The 22,297-nt window shown below is 46.6% G+C and overlaps 1 protein-coding gene and 1 long non-coding RNA gene across 3 annotated transcripts in view; both read right to left on the bottom strand.

Annotated features, from left to right (window-relative positions):
• The window catches only part of LOC105865095 (uncharacterized), a 39,022-nt gene extending 29,874 nt beyond the window's left edge, over nucleotides 1-9,148 (bottom strand). Inside the window, exon 1 of the long non-coding RNA XR_012912859.1 lies at nucleotides 9,052-9,148. This is a non-coding gene — a long non-coding RNA (uncharacterized LOC105865095). The remainder of the gene's footprint in view (nucleotides 1-9,051) is intronic.
• A 3,900-nt stretch (nucleotides 9,149-13,048) lies between these two features.
• LOC105865097 (nuclear envelope pore membrane protein POM 121-like) lies at nucleotides 13,049-21,154 on the bottom strand. 2 transcript variants are annotated; one of them, XM_012753459.2, is made up of 3 exons: nucleotides 20,060-21,154; nucleotides 19,786-19,864; nucleotides 13,049-13,191 (listed from the first exon to the last, which is right to left on the bottom strand). In XM_012753459.2, exons 1-3 carry the CDS (start codon nucleotides 21,002-21,004, stop codon nucleotides 13,163-13,165), a joined length of 1,053 nt encoding a protein of 350 aa, XP_012608913.2. In that variant the 5' UTR covers nucleotides 21,005-21,154; the 3' UTR covers nucleotides 13,049-13,162. The 2 variants fall into 2 exon arrangements, with proteins under 2 accessions (XP_012608913.2, XP_012608912.2); XM_012753458.2 differs by having other exon boundaries at nucleotides 19,786-21,154.
• Between the last annotated feature and the right edge of the window lie 1,143 nt (nucleotides 21,155-22,297).

The raw sequence follows: 22,297 nt of genomic DNA, 5'->3' as shown, positions 1-22,297 counted from the left end.
GCTTGAGGACTGGAGTTCGAGACCAACCTGAACAAGAGGGAGACCCATCTCTACTAAAAATAGAAAGAAATTAGCTGGACAGCTAAAAATATATTTTAAAAATTAGCCAGGCATGGTGGCGTGCCTGTAGTCCCAGCTACTTGGGAGGCTGAGGCAGGAGGATTGCTTGAGCCCAGGAGTCTGAGGTTGCTGTGAGCTAGGCTGATGCCATGGCACTCACTCTAGCCTGGACAACAAAGCGAGACTCTGTCTCAATAAAATAAAATAAAATAAAATAAAATAAAATAAAATAAAATAAAATGATCAATGTGGCAATGAAGAAATCACAAGGGAAAAATCGTATCAATGAAAATCACACACCACAACATACCAAAACTTATGGGATGCATCTAAAACAGTGCTCAGAGGGAACTTTAGAATTATAAATGCCTATTTTTTTAAAGAGAGAATTACATCATAAAAATAGTGTATTAAGCAACTCTAAGCTATCATTCCTCTATAGAATTATAGAAAAACAAGCAGTAACTGTGAGGTCGATTTTGTCAGGACTCTGGAAAATAGTCAACTATGTACAGCAAATGCTAAAACAAGAAAAAAGAATCTTGAAAATACTAGGAAAATGTTGTAATATTTTTACTTGCCCTTGACCCACTCCCACACTTTCTAGCAGCAATCTTGAATTGGTGGTAGTCTGTGTTCACAGTGTGGCACTTTAGTCCGTGGTCCCAGAGGGAGCAGAGCACATCCAATTCACAAATCACTGGGTATGTCTGTTGTAACAATTTTGGGGGTTACCTGAAGGGGTGATGCAAGGTGTTCACCTTTGTTTTTTCTAACTTGGAACTCAGCCTGAAAAGCAGTGGGCATTGCAAAAACACTACAAAGCAAACTAAAAACCTATAGGTCCTTGGGACAAAAGATTGTGTTTCAAACATAGAATTATACTGCCTAATCCCCAAGAAAAAATTCTGTGAAAGATTCGTTGGTCAATGAGGACATTCAAAAGCATTCATGTGTACAGGGAAATTTAGAAAGTCACACACATGCCAGGGCAATATACATTATCATAAAAGACCAGAGAAGACCCTACATTTTTTCCTCAGGCTGATCCCTAGTTTCAGTGCAAACCTGGCTAAGTGTTCTATCCCAGAGTTAACCTGAAAAGAATGAAAAAGTATTTTCTCTGATTTCTTTATATATTTGCTCAAGACATACAAGAAAATTTCTATCAAAACCCTAGCTAAACATGAGCTAAAGGAAGAGAGACTTCAACAATCACACCCTAAGAGGAATACAGGGTTGTTTTGTTTTTTTTTAAATAGTGTGGGGAAAAGATCTAAACAAATAAACTATTATAGTCTTCAAAAACAAAACAGCAAAATCAGCTCAGCAAAGCCTAGGAAAGGAGTAGAATTTGAGTTAAGGAATTACCACATTATAATATTCAAGTGCCCAGTTTGCAACAAAATAATCAAAAGTCATACAAAGAAATAGGAAAGTATATCTCAGTCATAAGATCAAAATAAATGAACAGAAACCATCGCTAATATGGCCCAGCCATTAGATTTACAGGACAAAATCTTCAAAACAACCGTCTTTAAGTTTAAAGAGCTAAAGTAAAATATGGACAAATAATTGTAGAACATTGGTAAAATAATGCATGGACATAATGAGAACTTTAATAAAGAGACAGAAAGTATAAATTTGGAACCAAACAAATTCTGGAGCTAAAAAGTATAACAACAGAAATAAAAAATTTTCTAGATGGGTTCAACAGCACATTTGAGCTAGAAGAAAGCATCAACAAACCTTAAGACAACACATTGAAATGATCACATACAAGGAGAAAAAAGAAAAAATTAGAAAAGTGAAAAGAGCCTAGAGAATCCTATGGGATATCATCCAGAGGACCAATATATGTATTGTGGGACTTTCAGGAGGGGAGGATAGAGAAAAAATGTCCCTAAGATTATTGAAAGGAATAAAGGCTGAAAAATTCCCAAATTTGGGGCAATAGATGGATCTACAAATTTACAGATTTCTACAAATTCTAACCAGAATAAACGCAAAGTGACTCACACTGAGATACCCTATAATTAAACTGTTGAAGGACAGAGGCAAAGAGAATCATGAAAGCAACAAGAAAGAGTGATGTGTCATATATAGCCATCTTGAATGAGATTATCAACAGATTTCTCAGCAGCAATCTTGGAGGCCAGATGGCAGTAGGATGATATATTTAAAGGATCAAAAGAAAAAAACCCTGTCAACTAAAATTCTATATCTGGAAAAACTACCTTGCCAAAGCGAGAGAAATTAAGACATTCCTAGTAAATAAATATTCCCAAATAAATAAGAGCTGAGAATTTATTGCCATTAGACATGTCCTACAAGAAATGCTAAACGAAGTTTTTTAGGTTTAAATGAATGGATGATAGATAATAATTTAAAGCCATATAAAGATATAATAGGTCGGGCGTGGTGGCTCATGCCTGTAATCCTAGCACTCTGGGAGGCCGAGGCGGGAGGATAGCTCAAGGTCAGGAGTTTGAGACAAGCCTGAGCAAGAGTGAGACCCTGTCTCTACTAAAAATAGAAAGAAATTAATTGGACAACTAAAAATACATAGGAAAAATTAGCCAAGCATGGTGGCACATGCCTGTGGTCCCAGCTACTCGGGAGGCTGAGGCAGAAGGATCACTTGAGCCCAAGAGTTTGAGGTTGCTGTGAACTAGGCTGATGCCACGGCACTCTAGCCTGGGCAACAGAGTGAGACTCTGCTAAAAAAAAAAAAAAGAGAAAGAGAAAGAGAAAGAGAGGAGGGGAGGGGAGGGGAGGGGAGGGGAGGGGAGGGGAGGGGAGGGGAGGGGAGGGGAGGGGAGGGGAGGGGAGGGGAGGGGAGGGGAGGAGAGGAGAGGAGAGGAGAGGAGAGGAGAGGAGAGGAGAGGAGAGGAGAGGAGAGGAGAGGAGAGGAGAGGAGAGGAGAGGAGAGGAGAGGAGAGAAAAATGACTTGTCAAAATACTGCTAAATTAACTAAAATGAGGGTTTAAAACAATACGTGCTCTCTGTGTCACAGCCCAGGTGCGCTAGAGCAGAGGATGGGGAGTCAGGGGTACAGGGGATATATTAGAGAAGAATAGCTATGAAAGAAGCAAGCAGAAAAAAGGCTGGGGTAGAGGGGAAAGTCAAGAGGGGCATGGAGAAGTCACCATGCAGGCTCAACAAAACCTCAGCCAAATAGGACTCCAGAACTAGCCTCACCTGTCAGAGTTGTCCCTGCTGAGATGAAGCAGCTTTATACCCACAACTGTCTCTCAGGCTCCAGGGAAGGGCCTGATCTCAGCAGGCATCTCTCTTCACTCAGGCAACCCTGCTGCTGACAGCCAGAGGCTGTTGACTAAAACTCCTCACAACTGGGCAGCAAGTCCTTCCTTGAACAGGCATCCAGGCAGTATGTCTCTGCACCCGCCACACTCTGATACTGTGTGTTTTCAAAAAATAAATTTCACCTGTAGATCTAATAAAAAGATAAGTATGTGACATCTGTAGGTATAAATATTTATAAGATACTTAGAAATTTTAAAAAATGGTTAGTGTAAATAGATATTTAAATTACTAGAATAAATCTCACCTGGTCATTGTATTAGTGAGGGTTCTCCAAAGAAACAGATCCCAATAGGATATACAGGTTGGTGTCCTTTATCCCATATGCTTGGGACCAGAAGTGTTTCTGATTTCAGATTTTTTTTTTTTTTTGGAATACTATTCGTGTATACATAACAAAATATCATTGGATGGGAGCAAAATCTAAACACAAAATTCATTTATGTTTCACCTATGTTTAAGGTATGTTTCATACCTTAAACATATAGCCTGAAGGTAATTTTATACAATATTTTTAATAATTTTGGACCTGAAACAAAGTACATGTACATTGAACCATCAGAGAGAGCAAAGATGTCACATCAATACTCAAAAGTTTTGTATTTTGAAGCATTCTGGATTTTCCACCAGTAGGTAATCCAAAATCAGAAACAGAGAGAGAGAGATTTATTTTAAGGAATTAGCTGACTCCATTGTGGAGAGGTTGGCAAGTCCAAAATCTGCAAGGCAGGCTGGCAGGCTGTAGATTCAGGGAAGAGTTGATGCTGTAATTCAAGTTCAAAGGTAGTCTGCTGGCAGAATTATATCTTCCTCCAGGAAGTTAGCTTGTTTCCTCTTGAGGCTTTCAACTGATTGAATGAGGCCTACTCATATTCTGGAGGGTAATCTGCTTAAAGTCTATTGATTTAAATATTGATGTCATCTAAAAAAAAATAGCTTCACAACAACATTGACAATAATATTTGACCAAATATCTGTGTACAATTACCTAGCCAAGTTGACACATAAAATTAACCATCACAGTCATATCTTTTTACATATCATTGGGCTTCATTTGCTAGTGAGTTGTTAAGGATTTTCATGTCTAATAATACCATTAGAATTCTAAAAGAAAATGTTGTGAAAACTTTTACAGACATCCACCTAGGCAAAGAATTTATGAAGAAGACCACCAAAGCAATCACAGCAGCAACAAAAATATATAAATGGGACATGATCAAATTAAAAAGCTTTTGCACAAGAAAGGAAACTATCATTAGAACAAATAGACAACCTGAATGGGAGAAAATATTCACATGCTATACATCTGATAAAGGGCTGATAACAAGAATCTATACAGAACTTAGGAAAATCAACAAGAAAAAATCAAACAATCTCATTGAAAAGTGGGCAAAGGACATGAAGAGAAACTTTTCAAAAGAAGACAGACTAATGGCCAACAAACATATAAAAAAGTGCTCAACATCTCTAATCATCAGGGAAATGCAAATCAAAACCACAATGAGATATCACTTAACTCCAGTGAGAATGGCTTTTATCAAAAAGTCCCAAAACAACAAATGCTGGTGTGGATGTGGAAGATAGGAACACTCTTACACTGCTGGTGGGACTGCAAATTAGTACAACCCCTGTGGAAAGTAATTTGGAGATATCTCAAAGAGCTAAAAATAGCACTACCATTCGATCCAGCAATCCCACTACTATGCATCTACCCAAAGGAAAAAAAGTCATTCTATAATAAAGACACCTGCACTCGAATGTTTATAGCAGCACAATTCACAATTGCAAAGATATGGAAACAACCCAAGTGCCCATCAATACACGAGTGGATTAATAAAATGTGGCATATGTATACTATTATGGAGTACTACTCAGCCATAAAAAACCATGGTGAACTAGCACCTCTTGTGTTATCCTAGATGGAGCTAGAGCCCATTATTGGAAGTGAAGTATCATAAGAATGGAAAAACAAGCACCACATGTATTCACCATCAAATTGGTACTAACTGATCAACACTTGGGTATACACATGGAAGTAGTAGTATTCACTGGGTGCTGGGAAGGTGGGAGGGTGGGTGTAAGGGATGGGTAAATTCATAACTAGTGGGTGCAGAACATACTTTGGGATGGGCACACTTGTAGCTCTGGCTTGGGTGATGCAAAGGTAATATACGTAACCAAAATGTTTTTACCTCCATAATATTCAGAAATTAAAAAAAAAAAAACAACTATCCTCCATCATGAACACATGTAAAGTTTTTTTTTTTTCTTTTGAGTATAATCCATTAGCAAACACAGATGGCCTTGCCAATTACTAGGTGAATTTAGGGCAAACTATATATAACAAACGGTGCTGTCAAGTCTTCTAATTGAGGTCTAATTATGGTGACTTTTCTTTTTTCTTTACAATCTCTTAGCAGCTGTCTGAGATGCACATCACATTCTGGTTTAAATGTGTAATAAAACAGTTGTCTTTCTGTTCTAAAAAAAAAAGGATTTTCATGTCTATTTATGAGTGACGTTGGTCTTTAGTTGTTTCTTTTTTTTTCCCCCTTTGTAATATATTCACCTGCTTTTAGATAGAGCAATACTGGCTTCATTAAATGTGTCCTTTGTTTTCTGAAAGAATTTGTGTAGGAAAGATATTATTTATTCCTTAAATGTAACTCACCTAAGTAAAGCTATTTGAATCTGGAACTTTTTTGTGGAAAGGAATTCAATTTCTTCAATAGATTATAGAACTATATAAAGGTTTTTTTCCTTATGTCAGTTTAGGCCTAGACAGTATTTGGCAATTGTATTTATATTATGAAAGAACCAGCTTTTGGTTTTACTGATTTTTCTCTATTCTCTGTTTTATGTATCATTAATTTCCATTTCAATCTTCATTATTCCTTTTCTTCTGCTTGTTTGGCATTTAATTTGGCACCTTTTTCTATCTTCCTAAGGTAGAAGCTTTGATCGTTGATCTTGATTTTTCTTGTTTCCTAATGTAAGCATGCAATGTTGTAAATTCTCCCCTAAGATTTAGCAGCAACCCACAGATTTTAATATGTTGTGTTTTCATTATCATTTGTTTCAAACCCTTTTCTCATTTACCTTGGGATTTTTTTCCCCTGACCCATGGGTTGTTTCATAGTGTGTTTTGAAATTTTCAAAACACACTATGTGTGTTTTGTGCTTTCTTATATGCCTGTAGAATTTCAATCACTTGAAACCTATAGAGACATGTTTATGGCCCAGCATATAATCTACCTTGGTAAATGACACATATGCACTTTTAAAAAGGGGTTCTGCAGTCATTGATGGAAATGTCCTAGAAATGTCAATTAGGTTTAGGTAATAGATACTGTCACTTAGATCTCCCCTACTCTTAATAGGTTTTTGTCTAGTTCTACTATTAAAATCTCCAACTATGATTTTATCTATTTCTCCCTTTATTTTTTTAAAGCTCTAGTAACATCTGTATATACATTTGTAATTGTTACATCTCCATGCTGTATTGACCCCTTCATCATGTGAACTAAAATAAAATTTTAAGGCTCACCCCCCCACCAGCTGACTGAATGGACCCCCGTCTGACTGAATGGACCCTCTCGTGGCCAAAGGAATATTCTAAAACTAAATTGTCTGCCAGGAGGAGGGAGGTCAGACAGGCCTTATCATGAACCCTTCCTTCCTTGGAGACAGCCTTTGTAACCCATTAACAGGCCTAAAGGTAAGCAAGACAATCCTGCAGGTCCTCAATTTACACAACAAATCTATGTCCAGTGGCTTGTCTCTAATAACAGCTCTTATGTTGAAACATTCCAAGCCTTTAGACAAAGCTTGTCTTTAACCAATTACAAACCAAAGAATCTTTAAACCCACCTATAACCTGTAAGCCCCACCACTTCGAAATGTCCCACCTTTTGGGGCCAAACCAATGTATGCCTCCCACGTATTGATTTATGACTTTACCTGTAACCCCTGTCTCCCTGAAATATATAAAACCAAACTGTAACCCGACCACAGTGAGTCCACTAGCTCAAGGCCTCTTGGCAGTGGCTCTGGATCATGGTCCTCAAATTTGGCTCAGAATAAATCTCTTTAAAATTATTTTAGATTGGCTTTTTTTCCATTGACAATCACTATGGAGCACCCCCCTTTATCTCTAGAAATATGCTTCAGCTAAAAATCTACTTTGACTTAACCACACACTGACCTTTTATCTCTCTCTGTGGGGCTCTGCATCTGTTTACCTCTTTTGCCTTCACTCGCTTTTCTCCTGCTTTGTCTTTACACTTTACTAATAATTAGGGATTTATAAGAAATGAATAATCAGGGATTAATAAGCAAAAACATTATGGAGGTGAAGTAGGGATTCCAAGTAAGCTCATGGCCTGATTTCCCTCCCCAGGTACAAGCCCAGAAACCATGACTGCCTCTCAGTACCAGGGGCCCTGAGGAAGGAGCAGGCAGTCAAGATGAAGAGGCCTGCCTCGTGTTTCAAAGCTACCTCTTGGGCAAGTCACATCCTTCATTTATTGAGGATTTCCCATTCTGTAGGAAAAGTACCACTGGCATAAGCAAGATTTTTTAGGACTTGTTATTTTAATTAGGAAATTACCATAAAGGGCTAATCTAATATTTAATGTCCATATCCATATTCCACAGTGGCAAGAGATCTGGAAAGACCTGAGGGAATTTAGAAGTATTTAGGAGACAAATGTCAAAACTTGACGTGGGAGGTAAGGAAACGACAGCCAAGAGGCCTCCCGGGCAGGGTGAGGTTGAGTAAGATGAAGGTAGAACAGTGCCAGGTACCTCATGAGGGAGAGCTGCATGTACAGGAGTACTGCAGGCAGTAGCTTTAGGAAGACCAACAGAATCTCACTACTTTGCAATTACATAGGAAAAGGGGATCTAGGCAATGATCCTCCATGGCGCCAATGCAATAAAAAGGAAGACAACAGAGGCGATATGCTTTCTGATGGAAGCCACAGCCCAGCCTACAAAGTAGTCTCTGCAAAAACTCAAACCTCAATCTGATCCAGCTCCTGGACCCATCGCCTGGTGCTGAGGACAGCAGACCCTGTCAAAGAACACCGTGGGCTGCCCTCGGCCACCTCTAGAGAGGTGACACGTATCCCTGGGGGGCTAGTCCCTGGAACAGTGGGGTTGGCAAGGACAGAGGCTGCTGGGATGACCCAGTCGCCCAGGGGCCTGCCCCAGCAAGAGCTGCCTGATACGGGACAAGGGGCTCTCTGAGGTCTCTGGACTCAAGTTCTTGGATCCTCGTTCCCCACCTCTGGCCAGGTAGCCAGTCTGAGACCAGCAAAGACAGGGGATGTGCATGCAGCATGGTGTCGTGGTTCTGTGCTGCCATGTCCAGGGGAGGAGGAGCAGGGCTGCAGGAGCCCAGCACTGCACTAGGCTGTGCACCACGGCTCATCCGTTAGGCAGGAATCTGTGGAGTAAAGATTACTACTCATCTGTTAGTGAGGTGCCTGCTGGCTCTAGTACTTTGCTTCTGGGAGGCTAAATCCAGCGAGGCCCCGCAGGACTTAGAAGGGGCATCCCTTGCCTCCAGGCAGCCCCTGGCATCCGCTGCCTTGAGAACCATCCCACCAGGGGACCCGAAGGGAATCCCTCCCCCACCCTCCCCTTCCCAGCCAGCCGCTCACCTCCAGGCTGCGCTGACTTCTGGGCAAGGCCTTCCTTCCTGCGGGCGGAGCGTCCAGTCCTCCGGAGCTGCGGAGGCTCGGCTAGCCCAGCGTGGAGCGTGCGCAGCCCGGAAGGCCGTAGGCGCTGCGGCCGGGGTTCCGGAGAAGGGGTAGAGATGCAGGAGAGGAAGCAGCAGCTCCACCTGGCGGTCGCTGGCGGAAGGTGAGGGGACATCCTGGACAGCCAGCCCTCCTAGACCCGAGATGGAGATTTGGCTCTCTGTGGACCGGATGCCGGCTGCCCTGATGTGCCCCGCGCTGGCGGCGGGGGGGGGGGGGGGGGGCGGCGGCGCGGGGGGGGGCCGGCGGGGGGGGCCCGGCGGGGGGGGGCCGGCGGGGGGGGGCAGGCGGGGGGGGGGGCCGGCGGGGGGCCGGCGGGGGGGCCGGCGGGGGGGGGGGGCCGGCGGGGGGGTCGGCGGGGGGGGGGGGGGCCCCGGCGGGGGGGCCGGCGGGGGGGGCGGGGGGGGCCGGCGGAGGGGGGGCCGGCGGAGGGGAGGGGCCGGCGGGGGGGGGGCCCGGCGGGGGGGCCGGCGGGGGGGGGGGCCGGCGGGGGGGCCGGCGGGGGGGGGGCCCGGCGGGGGGGCCGGCGGGGGGGGGCGGGGGGGGCCGGCGGAGGGGGGGCCGGCGGAGGGGGGGGCCGGCGGAGGGGGGGTGCGGGGGGTGCTGGTAGAGCGCCCGCGGAAGGAAGACGGTGGGGGGCTCCGCCCTAGATCCTGAGACCCCGGCAGAAAGGCCCACCGCTCCCTAGCACTTCTTTTTGTGCCCGGAGTTCCGCTTCCTGTAGGACAACTACATGGGTGCCCTAAAGATAAGGGGCCAGGAAAAGGAGCAGGACAACGCAGGACAGAGGGGACTGGGATGGTCTAGGTGAGAATGTCTATGAGGGGAAGTGGAGGAAAAGTGGAAGAGGAAAAGGTAGGAAAGGAGGCAAGAGGGGGAGCTGTGGGGACTGGAGGCCTGGGTAACTCAGCTAGGCCCAGTGTACCCGAACTGGGACTTCTGACCTCCAGAACTATTAATACAAGAGAATGTGTGTTTTAAGCCACTAAATTTGTGGCAATTCATTAAAACAGCGATCAGAGACTCAAACATCCTCCCAAGAGCAATGGGAAGGATGCCTGGTCTTTCCTCTCCGGGTACCTGGATCTCCACCTCCTCTGATCTGCCGCTAAGGCTCTCTGTTCCTGTTCAGCAGGGATGGGCCTGGGGAGGATGGTCACGGCCAGCCTCTGTCCACCCAGATCCAGCAGAGCCCCGGGCCTCAGCAAGCTCTGCAGCCCCTGCCTGCAGGCCAGCAGCTGCCTTGCCAGTGGGCGCCCTGTTGGATTGAGATGGTGGAGTAGACCAGAGAGCATACAAGCAGCAGTGAAAGTTGAGTCAAAGTGTCTGGCTTCAAAAACCTTATAAACATCTTGGATTTTTCTCCCAGATTTTGAATCAGGTAGATCTGTCCTGTGCCCAGGCTTAGCCCAGGCTCATCCCTCTTTCCAGCCTTTAGTCCTTTCACTTGGTCCCCTCTCATTGCCTCCCCCGTTTTCTTCCCTCCAGAGGGGAGAGGAGCTGAAATAGATGCCAGTGACAAATTTTGGGAGTGTCCCTGAGGGCACTGAGGGTTAAAGGACCCTGGCATGGACTGTGCCTCCTCTTTCTGGGAGCCCCTCCAGGGTGAGTGTTCTCCTCCCACACAGGCAGAAAGAGCCCTCTCTGGCCCCTCTGGGAGCTCCCACCGCCAGGCTCCCCAGGCCCTGCTTCCCTCAGGGCTGAGCCCCAACCTCCTTGAACCCCTGGTGCTGCCCCACGCCCTCCTTGGTCACTGTCCTAGGCTTCCTCTCTGCTCCCCTTCTCTTCTCCCCAAGTGTGACTCCCGCGGAGGAGGCTGGTCGCCCACACGGTGAACCCCACCAGCAAGGCGCGGGAGTGGGGTGACGGCACCCCGCTTCTTCGTCCTGCGCCCTCTTCGCGCTCCGACGCCAGTCCTCTTCCTAGCCATTACTCCTTTACTCTTTTTACCTGGTTCTCTCTCGTGGCCTCCGCATTTCCTTTTCTACAAACTCTCCACTTTTCTCTATTTTCAGATACTCTGAAAATAGGTTTGCTCCGCGTGTCAATGCAGCCCGGCGCTTTTGGAAAGGAGGGTCGCAGTCCTGGGACAGCCCTCTTCCTTCCTCGTGTCCTCCTCTGGCGAGAACACCGCTGCCACAGACCTCTGCGACTTGGCGTTGAGGGCAAATTCAGAGACAGAGGAATTCGGTGGGAATTCAGCCCGGACCGGCCGGCGGGGGCGGGGCGTATGCAAATGAGCAGGACCGGCTCTCCGTGCGCTCGCAGGCCCCGCCCCGCCCCGCCCCGCCCCGCCGGAGCGCAGGCCCGGGTGTCGTAGACCCCCTGCAGGGGGTCCTGCTTCCTGCCGCGTCTCCTGGATTCCTGTGTCCTTTTCCACGATCCCTGCAGTTTCTTTCAGGTTTCAGCTCCTTCTGGCCACATTCTTTCTTGCCAAATTCTGCCCCTTCTTGCTTGGATTTCCCACTCCCAATAAAACAGATTTGTTTTCATTTTTAACAGGAAAGGCGACTCACTTAGAGGTGCAGTCTCCGCCCGAAACACCCCGTGGCATGGTCCGGCTGGGCTCACTGGGGACCCACCTGATGGCCGGACCCGGAGGTCTCATGCCAGAAGTCAAGAGAGGCAGAGGCAGCGCCCTGCTCAACCTGCCGGCCGGCCGCCTGGCCTGGCTCTGGCCCTACCCACAGAGAACTGTAGCACGAATATCAGAACCTCTCTTCCTGAGATTCCTTCCTTTCTGCCCATGCAGATCTCAGGAAGAGTTCCTACCCCCACCCAAGTCCTTTTAGGTTTGGGAATGAATGGGTGGCCACTTGTTCTCCCACCCACCTCCCCTGGTCAATGGCTACTTTAAATGGGGACAAGTGCTAAGTGATAAATCCTATTTCAGGGATGACGCAGGAAAATGGGACCTCTCATATGTTACAGAAGGAAACTTGTTTCAGTTTTTCTGGAAAACAATTTTGCAATGTCCAATAGCTGTAAAATACGTCCACCCTTATACCCAGTAATCTCCTTCCTGGTAATCCATTCCAAGTAAATAAAATAATCATTAAGAAAAGAGCACATAGAAAGATGTTTTGGGAAATATTCCTAGTGCCTCTCAATAGTAAGCAGCAGAGTGAATAGGAGTTTATTTCATCATGGATTAGGGCCTCAGAGTTAAGAGTTAGGGTTTGCGGGATCTGGGAATGAGGACCAGTGTTACAGTGAGGGCCCTAGTGTCACAGCTGGAGTTAGCATGGAGTAAAACCTCTGGATTACAGCCTTAGGGTTAAAGGCCTTAGATCCAAAACCCTAGGGGCAGGGTTTGGGTTAGTGCCTCAGAGTTAAGATTAGGGTTTTAAAAGAATGTGCTAGATTTCTGTCAGCTGACTGGTGCAGATCTCTTAGATGTGCTGTTAAGGGAGCAAAGTGAAACACAGAGAAATGAATGCACTATCATCCCACTCCTGCAAAACCAACCTCTTCTGGCTATATGTTTATACACATACACTCATATGGGAAAGTCTTAACATTGGATAAAAGGCAGGGAGAGAAGGGGGAAGACAATTTTTTAAAAAGCTACATTTGACCTCTTTTGACCCCACTGACCCCGAGGGAAATAATCATTGGTCCCCAAGCCCAGTCGGCCTAGTTCCTGCCTCCAGCAAAGCCTAATTCCTGAAGACCTCTGAATACTGATCCTTCCCATGTTCTCGAATCATATGAACAGCCCTCCAATCTCCGACTTCCATAGACCTGCTCAGACCCCTAATCACTAAGGCCACAGACCCATAATTCCTAAGGATTCTCTAAGGGGCTGTGTGGGCCATAGCTGGGGCTGGCAAGGAGGTCATGTTCACGATAAGAGACAGCAGTACCCAACACCAAAGCATACATCAGACACTACAGCTAGCACTCCAGATGATTATCTTATTTAAATATCAAAATGACCCTACATGGAATATGATATTGCACTACAGGTGCAGAGTACAGACTAGGCGTTCAGGCTGAGTGTGGCTGTTATTTAATTGCTCTGGGTCTTAGCTCCGTCATCTGTAAAAGACAAAAATAACAGCGATTACCAAAAGAGGAATGAACGGGGTATTGAGGGTAGAAAGTACGTGGCATCACAGAGGACTCACAAAAGCACTCTGTAACCCTTACATTTCCTGAACATCCCCATTTTAGGTGTAAGAAAACAGAGGATCCGTCACTTTCCCAAGACACATACCGCTCTTGTGAGAGCTGACATTTGAATGACTAGTTCCCTCGCACCAGAACACAAAGTCTTACCCAAGGAAACGTACTTGCCCCAAACTTGCTGTGTCTTCAGATGACCACGCCCTAATGTCAGGGTGGTAAGGGGGCCTATATGTCACCCTGGAAACTTTACACCTGTCCATATTATCTTCCAAAAGTGAGGGCTAAATAAAGTCACTGAAGACATAGAATGATTAAGAGTGTTCACCCTTCCATGTAGCCTCATTAAAAGAATTCTTGAAAGAATTATTTCAGCAAAAATAAAGATAGGCCTTGAGAAAAGACCAAGAATACAATAAAAATGATCACAGAAATGTATAATTTTATAATATAATTAATTTCTTTAACCATTTTATAAACACAAATGTCTAACAATAAAAATACCATGGGAGTAGGCAGGTGCCAGGATGTGCCGGGGCCCTTGGTGAGGAGGACATAGATATGCAGTCCATACAACTTCCGCAAGAACATTCACCATTAAGCTGAGTTTAGGGTTTCAAGCCTCCAGAACAGCTAAGTGAGGTCAGCAAATCCTCTCCTGAAAGAGCACTGGTAGAGTCACTGGCTCCACAAGAACATGCTGTAGACCAACTTGTCCCTTCGCCTCCCCTCCAATACAACTAAATACTGTGGAAACTATTAAACAGACAACAATAATAGGACTCTGAAAGTTGGAAAGAAGAAAACAGACTTGAGGAACCTCAAGACTTGAGGAATGAGAAAACCTGTGGGTTTTTTTTTTCCCATCTCCCACATACCAAAGACCTGGTACTAAAGAGGCCTGCAACGTAGAACCTAAAGGGAAAGCCCAACAGAGACCTAGTGGAGAACCCCAACCACCACTCCACAACCAGGTCACCAGCAGGGAGCCCCAAATGCCTACAGCAGCAGCAGCAGCAGCAGCAGCAGTGAAGCCCCATGTCTCCTGCCCCTCACCAGAGGCATGGGGAGATCCCAGCACAGTGGCTTCTGACCCCCCCCAAACAAAGGGAATCTTGTGATGATGGTATAGTTACATATCTTAAGTGTAGTAGTTTTTACATGAGGCTACACATGTGATAAAACTGCATAGAGCTATAGAGCAACGGTCCCCAACCTTTTTGGCACCGGGGACTGGTTTCATGGAAGACAATTTTCCAGGGACCAGGGGGTGGGAGGCTGGTTTCAGGATGATTCAAGCGCATTACATTGACTGCGCAGTCAAACCTCTCTGCTAATGATAATCTATATTTGCAGCTGCTCCCCAGCACTAGCGTCACCGCCTCAGCTCCGCCTCAGATCATCAGGCATTGGACTGTCATAGCACGCATCAACCTAGATCCCTCAAATGTGAAGTTTACGGTAGGGTTCGTGCTCCTCTCAGAATCTAATGCCACTGCTGATCTGACAGGAGGTGGAGCTCAGCCGGTGATGCGAGGGATGGAAAGCAGCTATAAATACAGATGAGGCTTCACTCACTGGCCGAGGCTCACTGCCTGCTGTGCAGCCCGGTTCCTAACAGGCCACAGACTGGTACTGGTTCTTGGCCTGGGGGTTGGGGACCACAGCTATTGAGAATATACAGAATGAATGCAGGTGTAATTGTGAAATCTGAATCAGCTCTATGTATTGTGCCAATGTCCATTTTCTGGTTTTTATATCATATAAAATATGATAGTTATTAGTTATTCACAATGGATTAAACAACTGTGCTACCTCCATACCACGGGATACTCTTCAGCAAGAAAAAGAAACAAGCTGTTAATGCACACAACTTGGATGAATCTCAAGAGAGTACATAAAGCCAATCAATCAACCAACCAATCAAGACTTCAGAGGACATTTATTTTTCCGAAACGGCGAAGGAGGACTTTACAAGAACCTAAAGCCGGTAACTAGAGAAAAAGATAAATAGAATACAAAGCCCATGGCAAAATTCCAGAAAACACACTGAAAAAAAACCTTTACAGTTTAAAACTGCTTCACTCTGTACATAATTACAACTTAATATACAGCATTTGGGTTTTAACCCATCTTTTCATTTTATAGAATTTAGCACAGATTAACGTCCAGACAGCGAGCATTTGGAAACCACCAATGAGGGCGGGGCGTGAGGTGTGTCCTCACGGCCCTCCTGCAGCTCCTCGGTCCCCAGCGCAGCCCACACGGGTAAGCAACGCACGGGAAGCCAAGGGGCTGAACCTGAACCACAGGCAAACTGGGCACGCCCCGCGTCGGGTGGTGACGAAAGGCAGGGGACAGCTCACGCGTGTGGTCTGGGGTGAATGGGTTCTGTGCTTCCCGCAGAAGCCCCTCGGTCTGCAGCAGAGGCAGGGCCCACCGGGTTCCAGGGCAGGTCACTCGCTTGTGTGGCAAGGGACACTTAGCCAGTGGGGGTTGCCCACCTTCAAACCTCAGTGAGATGGAGAAATAATTCATGGCCTGTCAATCTTTGACAATTACATTAGATGAGTATGTGGTAGGATGCCTTTATTTATTAGTTATTGTGAATAGTTATTCACAATGACAACACTGGATGAAAGGTGCACAGGACATCCCTGTACATTTCTGTGGTATATCACTAATCCCAAATTAAACACTTTAAAGCAATAATAAAACTGGACAAGGTTGTCATAAATAACAGTATGAAAACTAGAAAAATGATATGGGTACAAACTACAAACCTTATTCATATTTGGGTAGTTTTACATGCATTCATTGTTTGAATGTGTGTGTATGGATAATTCTATGCATTTTTACCATATGTGCATTCAGGTAACCACCACCGCAATCAATGCACAGCACTGATCCATCACCAAAAGGCTCCCTTGCAACATCTCTTTATTGCCATACCCATCTGTTCCCACTCCTTCCCCAACCCCTGATGACCCTGTTCTCCATTTCTATAATTATTATGTTATTTCAAGAAGTTTACTTAAATGGAATCATAGCTATGTAACCTTTTGGGATTGGCTTTATGTACTCATCATGATTCCCTTGAGATTCATCCAAGTTGTGTGTATTAACAGCTTGTTTCTTTGGAAGTATCACAGTTGTTTAATCCATTGAAGGACTTCTGGATACTTTCCAGTTTTTGGCTATTACAAATTAAGCTGCTATGAACACTTATGAACCAGTTCCACATGAAACTTATTTTTTACTTAAAAAAAAGTAAAAAAGGAGGTGAATCAAAATGATACACTAACAAAATTATTTAACATAAACAAAGACAGTATAGGAGGAACAGAGGCGCAAAAGAGATAAAAGTCACAAGACAAATAGATAAATAAATAAATAACAAAACAGAAAAATTAAATCTGGCCATGACAATAATTACATTAAATCTAAATATATTAAAATGGTAAATAAAAAGGCAGAGATTAGACTTTTTAAAAAGCAAGATCCAATAATATGCAGACTTAAGAAAAACAATTTAGGTTAAAAAATACAAATATAGGACAGGCACGGTGGCTCACGCCTATAATCCTAGCACTCTGGGAGGCCAAAGTGGGCGGATTACTCAAGGTCAGGAGTTGGAAACCAGCCTGAGCAAGAGTGAGACCCCATCTCTACCATAAATAGAAAGAAATGAATTGGCCAACTAATATATATAGAAAAAAATTAGCCAGGCATGGTAGCGCATGCCTGTAGTCCCAGCTACTTGGGAGGCTGAGGCAGCAGGATTGCTTGAACCCAGGAGTTTGAGGTCCTGTGAGCTAGGCTGATGCCATGGCACTCTAGCCTGGGCAACAAAGCGAGACTCTGTCTCAAAAAAAAAAAAAAAAAAAACCCTCACAAATATGCTAAAACTAAACAACTGGAAAAAGATATTAATTTCAAACAGTATCCACAAGGGAGCCAAAGTAACTGTAGTAATATTTGGCAAAGCTGACTTTAAGGCTTTATTACTACAGAGAAAGAGGGATATTTCAGAATGATAAAAGGATCAATAATCAGGAAGATATAGCAATTGAAAACTTATATGCAGCTAACAACAGAGCCCCACTATCCATGGAGCCAAAATTGACAGAATTGAAATGTGAAATAGACAATAAGACAATTACAGTTGAATATTTTAAGGCCCAGTCACAATAGCTGATTGAAAAAAATTAGACATGATATGGTAAGGATAAGAAAAACTGGATAATACTATCCAAAAACTTGACCTAACTAACATAGAACACTCTGCATCAAAACAGTAAAACACACTTTCAAGGACATATGAAACATTTTCCAGGAAAAATATTTGTTTGGTCATTAAAATATGCCAATAAATTTAAAAGAACTGAAATAATTAAAAGTAGGTTTAAGGCCACAGTGGAATAAAATTACAAATCAAAAAAGAAAGAAATGTGGGAAAATCACCAAATATTTGGAAGTTAAAGAACACATTTCTAAATGTATGGATCAAAGAAAAAATCACAAGGGAAATTAGAAAATATATTGAACAGAATGTAATCCAAACATAACATATCAACATTTTTGAGATGTCAATAAAGCAGCACTTAGAGGGAAATGTATAGCTTTAAACATCATTACAAAAGAGAAAGATCTTAAATCCCTAGCCTAATCTTCTATCTTAAAAAACTGACCAAAAAAAGAACAAACTAAACCCAAAGGGAGCAGAAACAATGAAATAATATTTAAAAAAAAATAAGAGCCTGAGTGAATTAGAACAGTGATCCCCAACCTTTTTGGCACCAGGGATTGGTTCCATGGATGACAATTTTTCCATGGACCAGGGAGGGGTGGTTTTAGGATGACTCAGGCGCATCACATTTACTGTGCAGTCAAACCTCTCTGCTAATGATGCTCTGTATTTGCTCCCCAGCACCAGCGTCACCGCCTCAGCTCCGCCTCAGATCATCAGGCATTAGGTCCTCACAAGGAGCCACAACCTAGACCCTCACATGTGCAGTTTGCAGTAGGGTTCTCGCTCTATGAGAATCTAATGGCGCTGCTGATCTGACAGGAGGTGGTGCTCAGGTGGTGAGGCGAGTGGTGAGGATGGCTGTAAATACAGAGGAAGCTTTACTCACTCACCCCCTGCTCACATCCTGCTGTGCAGCCTGGTTCCTAACAGACCACAGATGGCTACCAGTCTGGGGCCTGGGATTTGGGGCCCACAGATCTAACCCACAGTGAGGTCAAGTGGGAAAATGAGAAGCAGAAGGAAGAGGCCTGTGCATGGCTTGCCATCCCATAGACTCAAGATGCAGAAATCAGGAGTCAGTACCTACAGCCAGAAAGTGGTATGACTGTCTTATTCGTTGGGCCACAGCAAGTGTAACACAGTTAAGTCTGGCTAAACATGCCACCACACATATATTAATAATTCAGGCCGGGCAGTGGTGGTTCACACCTGTGATTCTAGCACTCTGGGAGGCCAAGGCGGGTGGATCGCTCAAGGTCAGGAGTTCGAGACCAGCTTGAGCAAGAGCGAGATCCCGTCTCTACTAAAAAATAGAAAGAAATTATCTGGACAATTAAAAATGTATATATAGAAAAAATTAGCCGGGCATGGTGGCGCATGCCTGTAGTCCCAGCTACTCGGGAGGCTGAGACAGGAGGATTGCTCGAGCCCAGGAGTTTGAAGTTGCAGTGAGCTAGGCTGATGCCATGACAGTCTAGCCCAGTGAGACTCTCTCAAAAAAAAAAAAAAAAAAATTCAATTCTTCCTCCACTACTAATTCAAAGAAAAAAGGCACATGAACATTTGGTAAATAAACAAAAACTCCTCTGTGTGTGTGTGTGTGTGTGTGTGTGTGATTTTTTGTGTAAGAAAGATGGACAAGGGCCCAATTAAGCAAATGAAAGAGGCAGGAAGAGGCAACTGCAGCAGCAGTGGGTATCCTGTCTTCTCCTGCATGGAGGCAAACTTGTCCGAGGCTTCCCTCTGCTGTTGCAAGCAACCTGACCACAGGCACCCAACCTTTGAGGCAGATCTGGCAGAAAGGAGGATGGGAATAGAAATCTCTAGGGAGATTTAACCATCTTGTTGGAACCACCAGAGCTTCCCTGAGCTGACTGGGTCTCCTGGGCTCCCTCAAGAGCAAAGCTGGACTCACAGTCGTCTCCTACAAAGCCTGGCCAAGGAACCAGCCAGGGCCAAGCAGCAAAGTATGGGGAACAGACTCCTGGTGGGCCAGGGAAAGGGAACCAATTTCTTTACAGCTAGGCCAAGCAAAGTGAAGAGGAGAGCCAGGAAAACAGCCCATACAGGCAGTCGCACCAGCAGATTACAGGAAGGCCCCTGGGGAAGTTCTGCAGTCTTCCTGAAGCAATGGCACTGTGACTGAGTGCTGAGACTGGAGGAGGACGGGTGCGGAAAGCCCTGGATGCAGGCAGAGTGGAAGAATGGGAAGGCTGAATGAATAGTGCCGCAGGTGGATATGGCCTCAGTCTTACCCTTCAAGACCTGGTTGATGTACTGGATCGCTGATCTCTTCTCTAAGTCAAGGTCTTCAGCAGTGACTCGATAACCTAGCTGGGGGAATGGGGGCAGGATCAGTGGGTCATTTCTTCTATAGGGCAGCAGCAGAGAAATCTTGCGCTTCTGGGGCCTGGAACTGTCAAATGGAGGATTCCAATCCCTCTGATTTTGTTTCTGCCCTGGGGGAGCATCTACAACCCTTTCATGCTTGATCTTCCTTTGTGGTACCACTGAGGCTAAAGTGCTAACCTGAGGGCCTCCCTCACTGGTGCTCCTTTCTGTCACCTGGGAACCTGATAAGGCTGGGCTGGGGAGCTCAGAGGTGCCTGCACCACTTCTTTTCTGCAGCAGTGGGAAGCTTCCAGTGGAACTGTGTGAACTGCTGATGGCATTTTGTCTGCTGCAAGTGCGTGTGAAGGAGGCCTGGGATTTCCCAAGCAGGCTGTTTGCTGGGTTCTTAGACCAGAAGTCTCTCTTCAGAGGCCCAGGCCTGGGCACAAAGGAACAGAGGACTCCATTGACCATCGGGCTCCGAAATGCAGACTGTGCACTGCCCCCGCCATCTGAGCCCCTTCGTGGACGGTCCTGCCTTTCATGGGCCATGTGGCCTTCCTGGTGCTTTGCTAGCCCTTTGCTCCTGTCCTCGGGGGTGGTCAGGGCTTTCTCCTCCTCGGCTCCCACGTAATTGCTCTCTTTAAGGGCCCTCATCAGGGCCTCCTTTGCATGAGGGTTTGAGAGGTGGTCAGTGAGTGAGGACCACATATACACGACCGACTGCTCCAAGGCCACATGGAGCGTCAGTTTGCCCTTAGCAGATGCCATCTTCAGGATCACCGAGGTGCAGAGCACCCTGGAGCGGGAAGCGGACAGCACTGGCTGCTGCGGACCGCCCCGCCAGGGCGCCGAGGAAAAGACCCGCAGGCACAGACACCCGGCCTGCCCCATCGGGCATCGCTGCCTGTGGACTACAGCGAGCCGCCGGCGCCGCCGCCGACGGGGTGAAGCCGCGCGATCCTGGCAGGACAGCCTGCGGGTCGGCTCCAGGGACTGGGCCGAGGAGGGGGCCCGGAAGGCCGGGGGAACACGGCGAGCGGGGTGCGCGGGCCGCAGGCGCCCCGGAGTCCCCAGCTGGTCCCCGCCGCGCAGAGCGGGGCGCGGCGGGCAGGGGCGAGCCCGGCTCAGGTAACTGCCCATGGGGACAGTTCTGCACGGTCGGGCCCTTCAAACGCAGTCAGTGGCTCCGAGAGGTTTCCGTTAGCTGCCGCCGGGCGGAGCAAGGCGCGGGGGCGACTCGGCCGCCGCACGCGTGAGCGAAGGAGGGCGCGCGGGGGCCGGGCGGAGGCCGGGCGTGCGGAGGCCGGCCCGCGGGAGGCCGGGCGTGCGGAGGCCGGGCGTGCGGAGGCCGGGCGTGCGGAGGCCGCCGGCGGGAGGCTGGGCGTGCGGAGGCCGGCCCGCGGGAGGCCGGCCCGCGGGAGGCCGGGCGTGTGGAGGCCGGGCGTGCGGAGGCCGGGCGTGCGGAGGCCGCCGGCGGGAGGCTGGGCGTGCGGAGGCCGGGCGTGCGGAGACCTGGCGTGCGGAGGCCGGGCGTGCGGAGGCCGCCGGCGGGAGGCTGGGCGTGCGGAGGCCGGGCGTGCGGAGACCTGGCGTGCGGAGGCCGGGCGTGCGGAGGCCGCCGGCGGGAGGCTGGGCGTGCGGAGGCCGGGCGTGCGGAGGCCGCCGGCGGGAGGCCGGGCGTGCGGAGGCCGGGCGTGCGGAGGCCGGCCCGCGGGAGGCAGGCGCAGCCGCGCTCTTCCGCCAGGCGCGGGCAAGACCGGCGTCTGGGGCCGAACGGGAACCGCGGAGGCTGCAGGCTTCAGGCCTAGCAGGGCGCGCTCGAGGCGGAGGCCCGGCTGCCCCGCAGAGACCGGCCCGCACGTGTGCGGCCGCAGTCGCTCCGCGCCCTCTGCTCTTCCCATGGACTTTGTGTAGCCCAACATCTAAAAGGTTGTCCATTAATGAGATATACAAAAGGATTCTAAAATTAGGGAGTTTGACTTTAAAGGATTTTATCAATATTGACTCAATTTTTTATCAGTCTGCTGTGCTTCTTTCAAAGCCCTTTCTAAAATGAAATAAGAGAAAAATTGATGATGGAGTTTTATATGCTACCACAATATGAATGGAATTATCCCAGATGTTTAGAGGAAATTTTTAAAATTAATTAAAAGTCATTCAAATTTTAAAATTTAAAATGTTTAAATATTTAATGAAAATATTAAATATATTTATTAATTTGATAAATTAAATATTCAATTACAGGTATATCTTTTGGGTACATTAAAGTATAAAATATAATCATGGTTTTGTTTTCCTACAAAATACCATCTAGAATAGTTCTTTTCAACCTTTTTGTTTTCTTTGAGACAGAGTCTTGGTGTGTCCCCAGCTAGAGTGCTAGAGTGCCGAGGTGTCAGCCTACCTCCCAGCAACCTCAAACTCCTAGGCTCA

The sequence above is a fragment of the Microcebus murinus genome, chromosome 17, assembly GCF_040939455.1.
Source record: "Microcebus murinus isolate Inina chromosome 17, M.murinus_Inina_mat1.0, whole genome shotgun sequence".
Classification (NCBI taxonomy): Eukaryota; Metazoa; Chordata; class Mammalia; order Primates; family Cheirogaleidae; genus Microcebus; species Microcebus murinus.
Note: the sequence above shows the minus strand (reverse complement) of the source record. Positions and strands in the feature narration are given on the sequence as shown.

Excerpts from the sequence above, each read along its gene's own strand:
- LOC105865097 (XM_012753458.2), bottom strand. The coding sequence starts at position 21,004 with ATGGGCAGTTACCTGAGCCGGGCTCGCCCCTGCCCGCCGCGCCCCGCT. Across the intron at positions 13,192-19,785 it reads CATCAACCAGGTCTTGAAGG|ATGACGGAGCTAAGACCCAG; the intron begins GTAAGACTGAGG and ends TGTCTTTTACAG.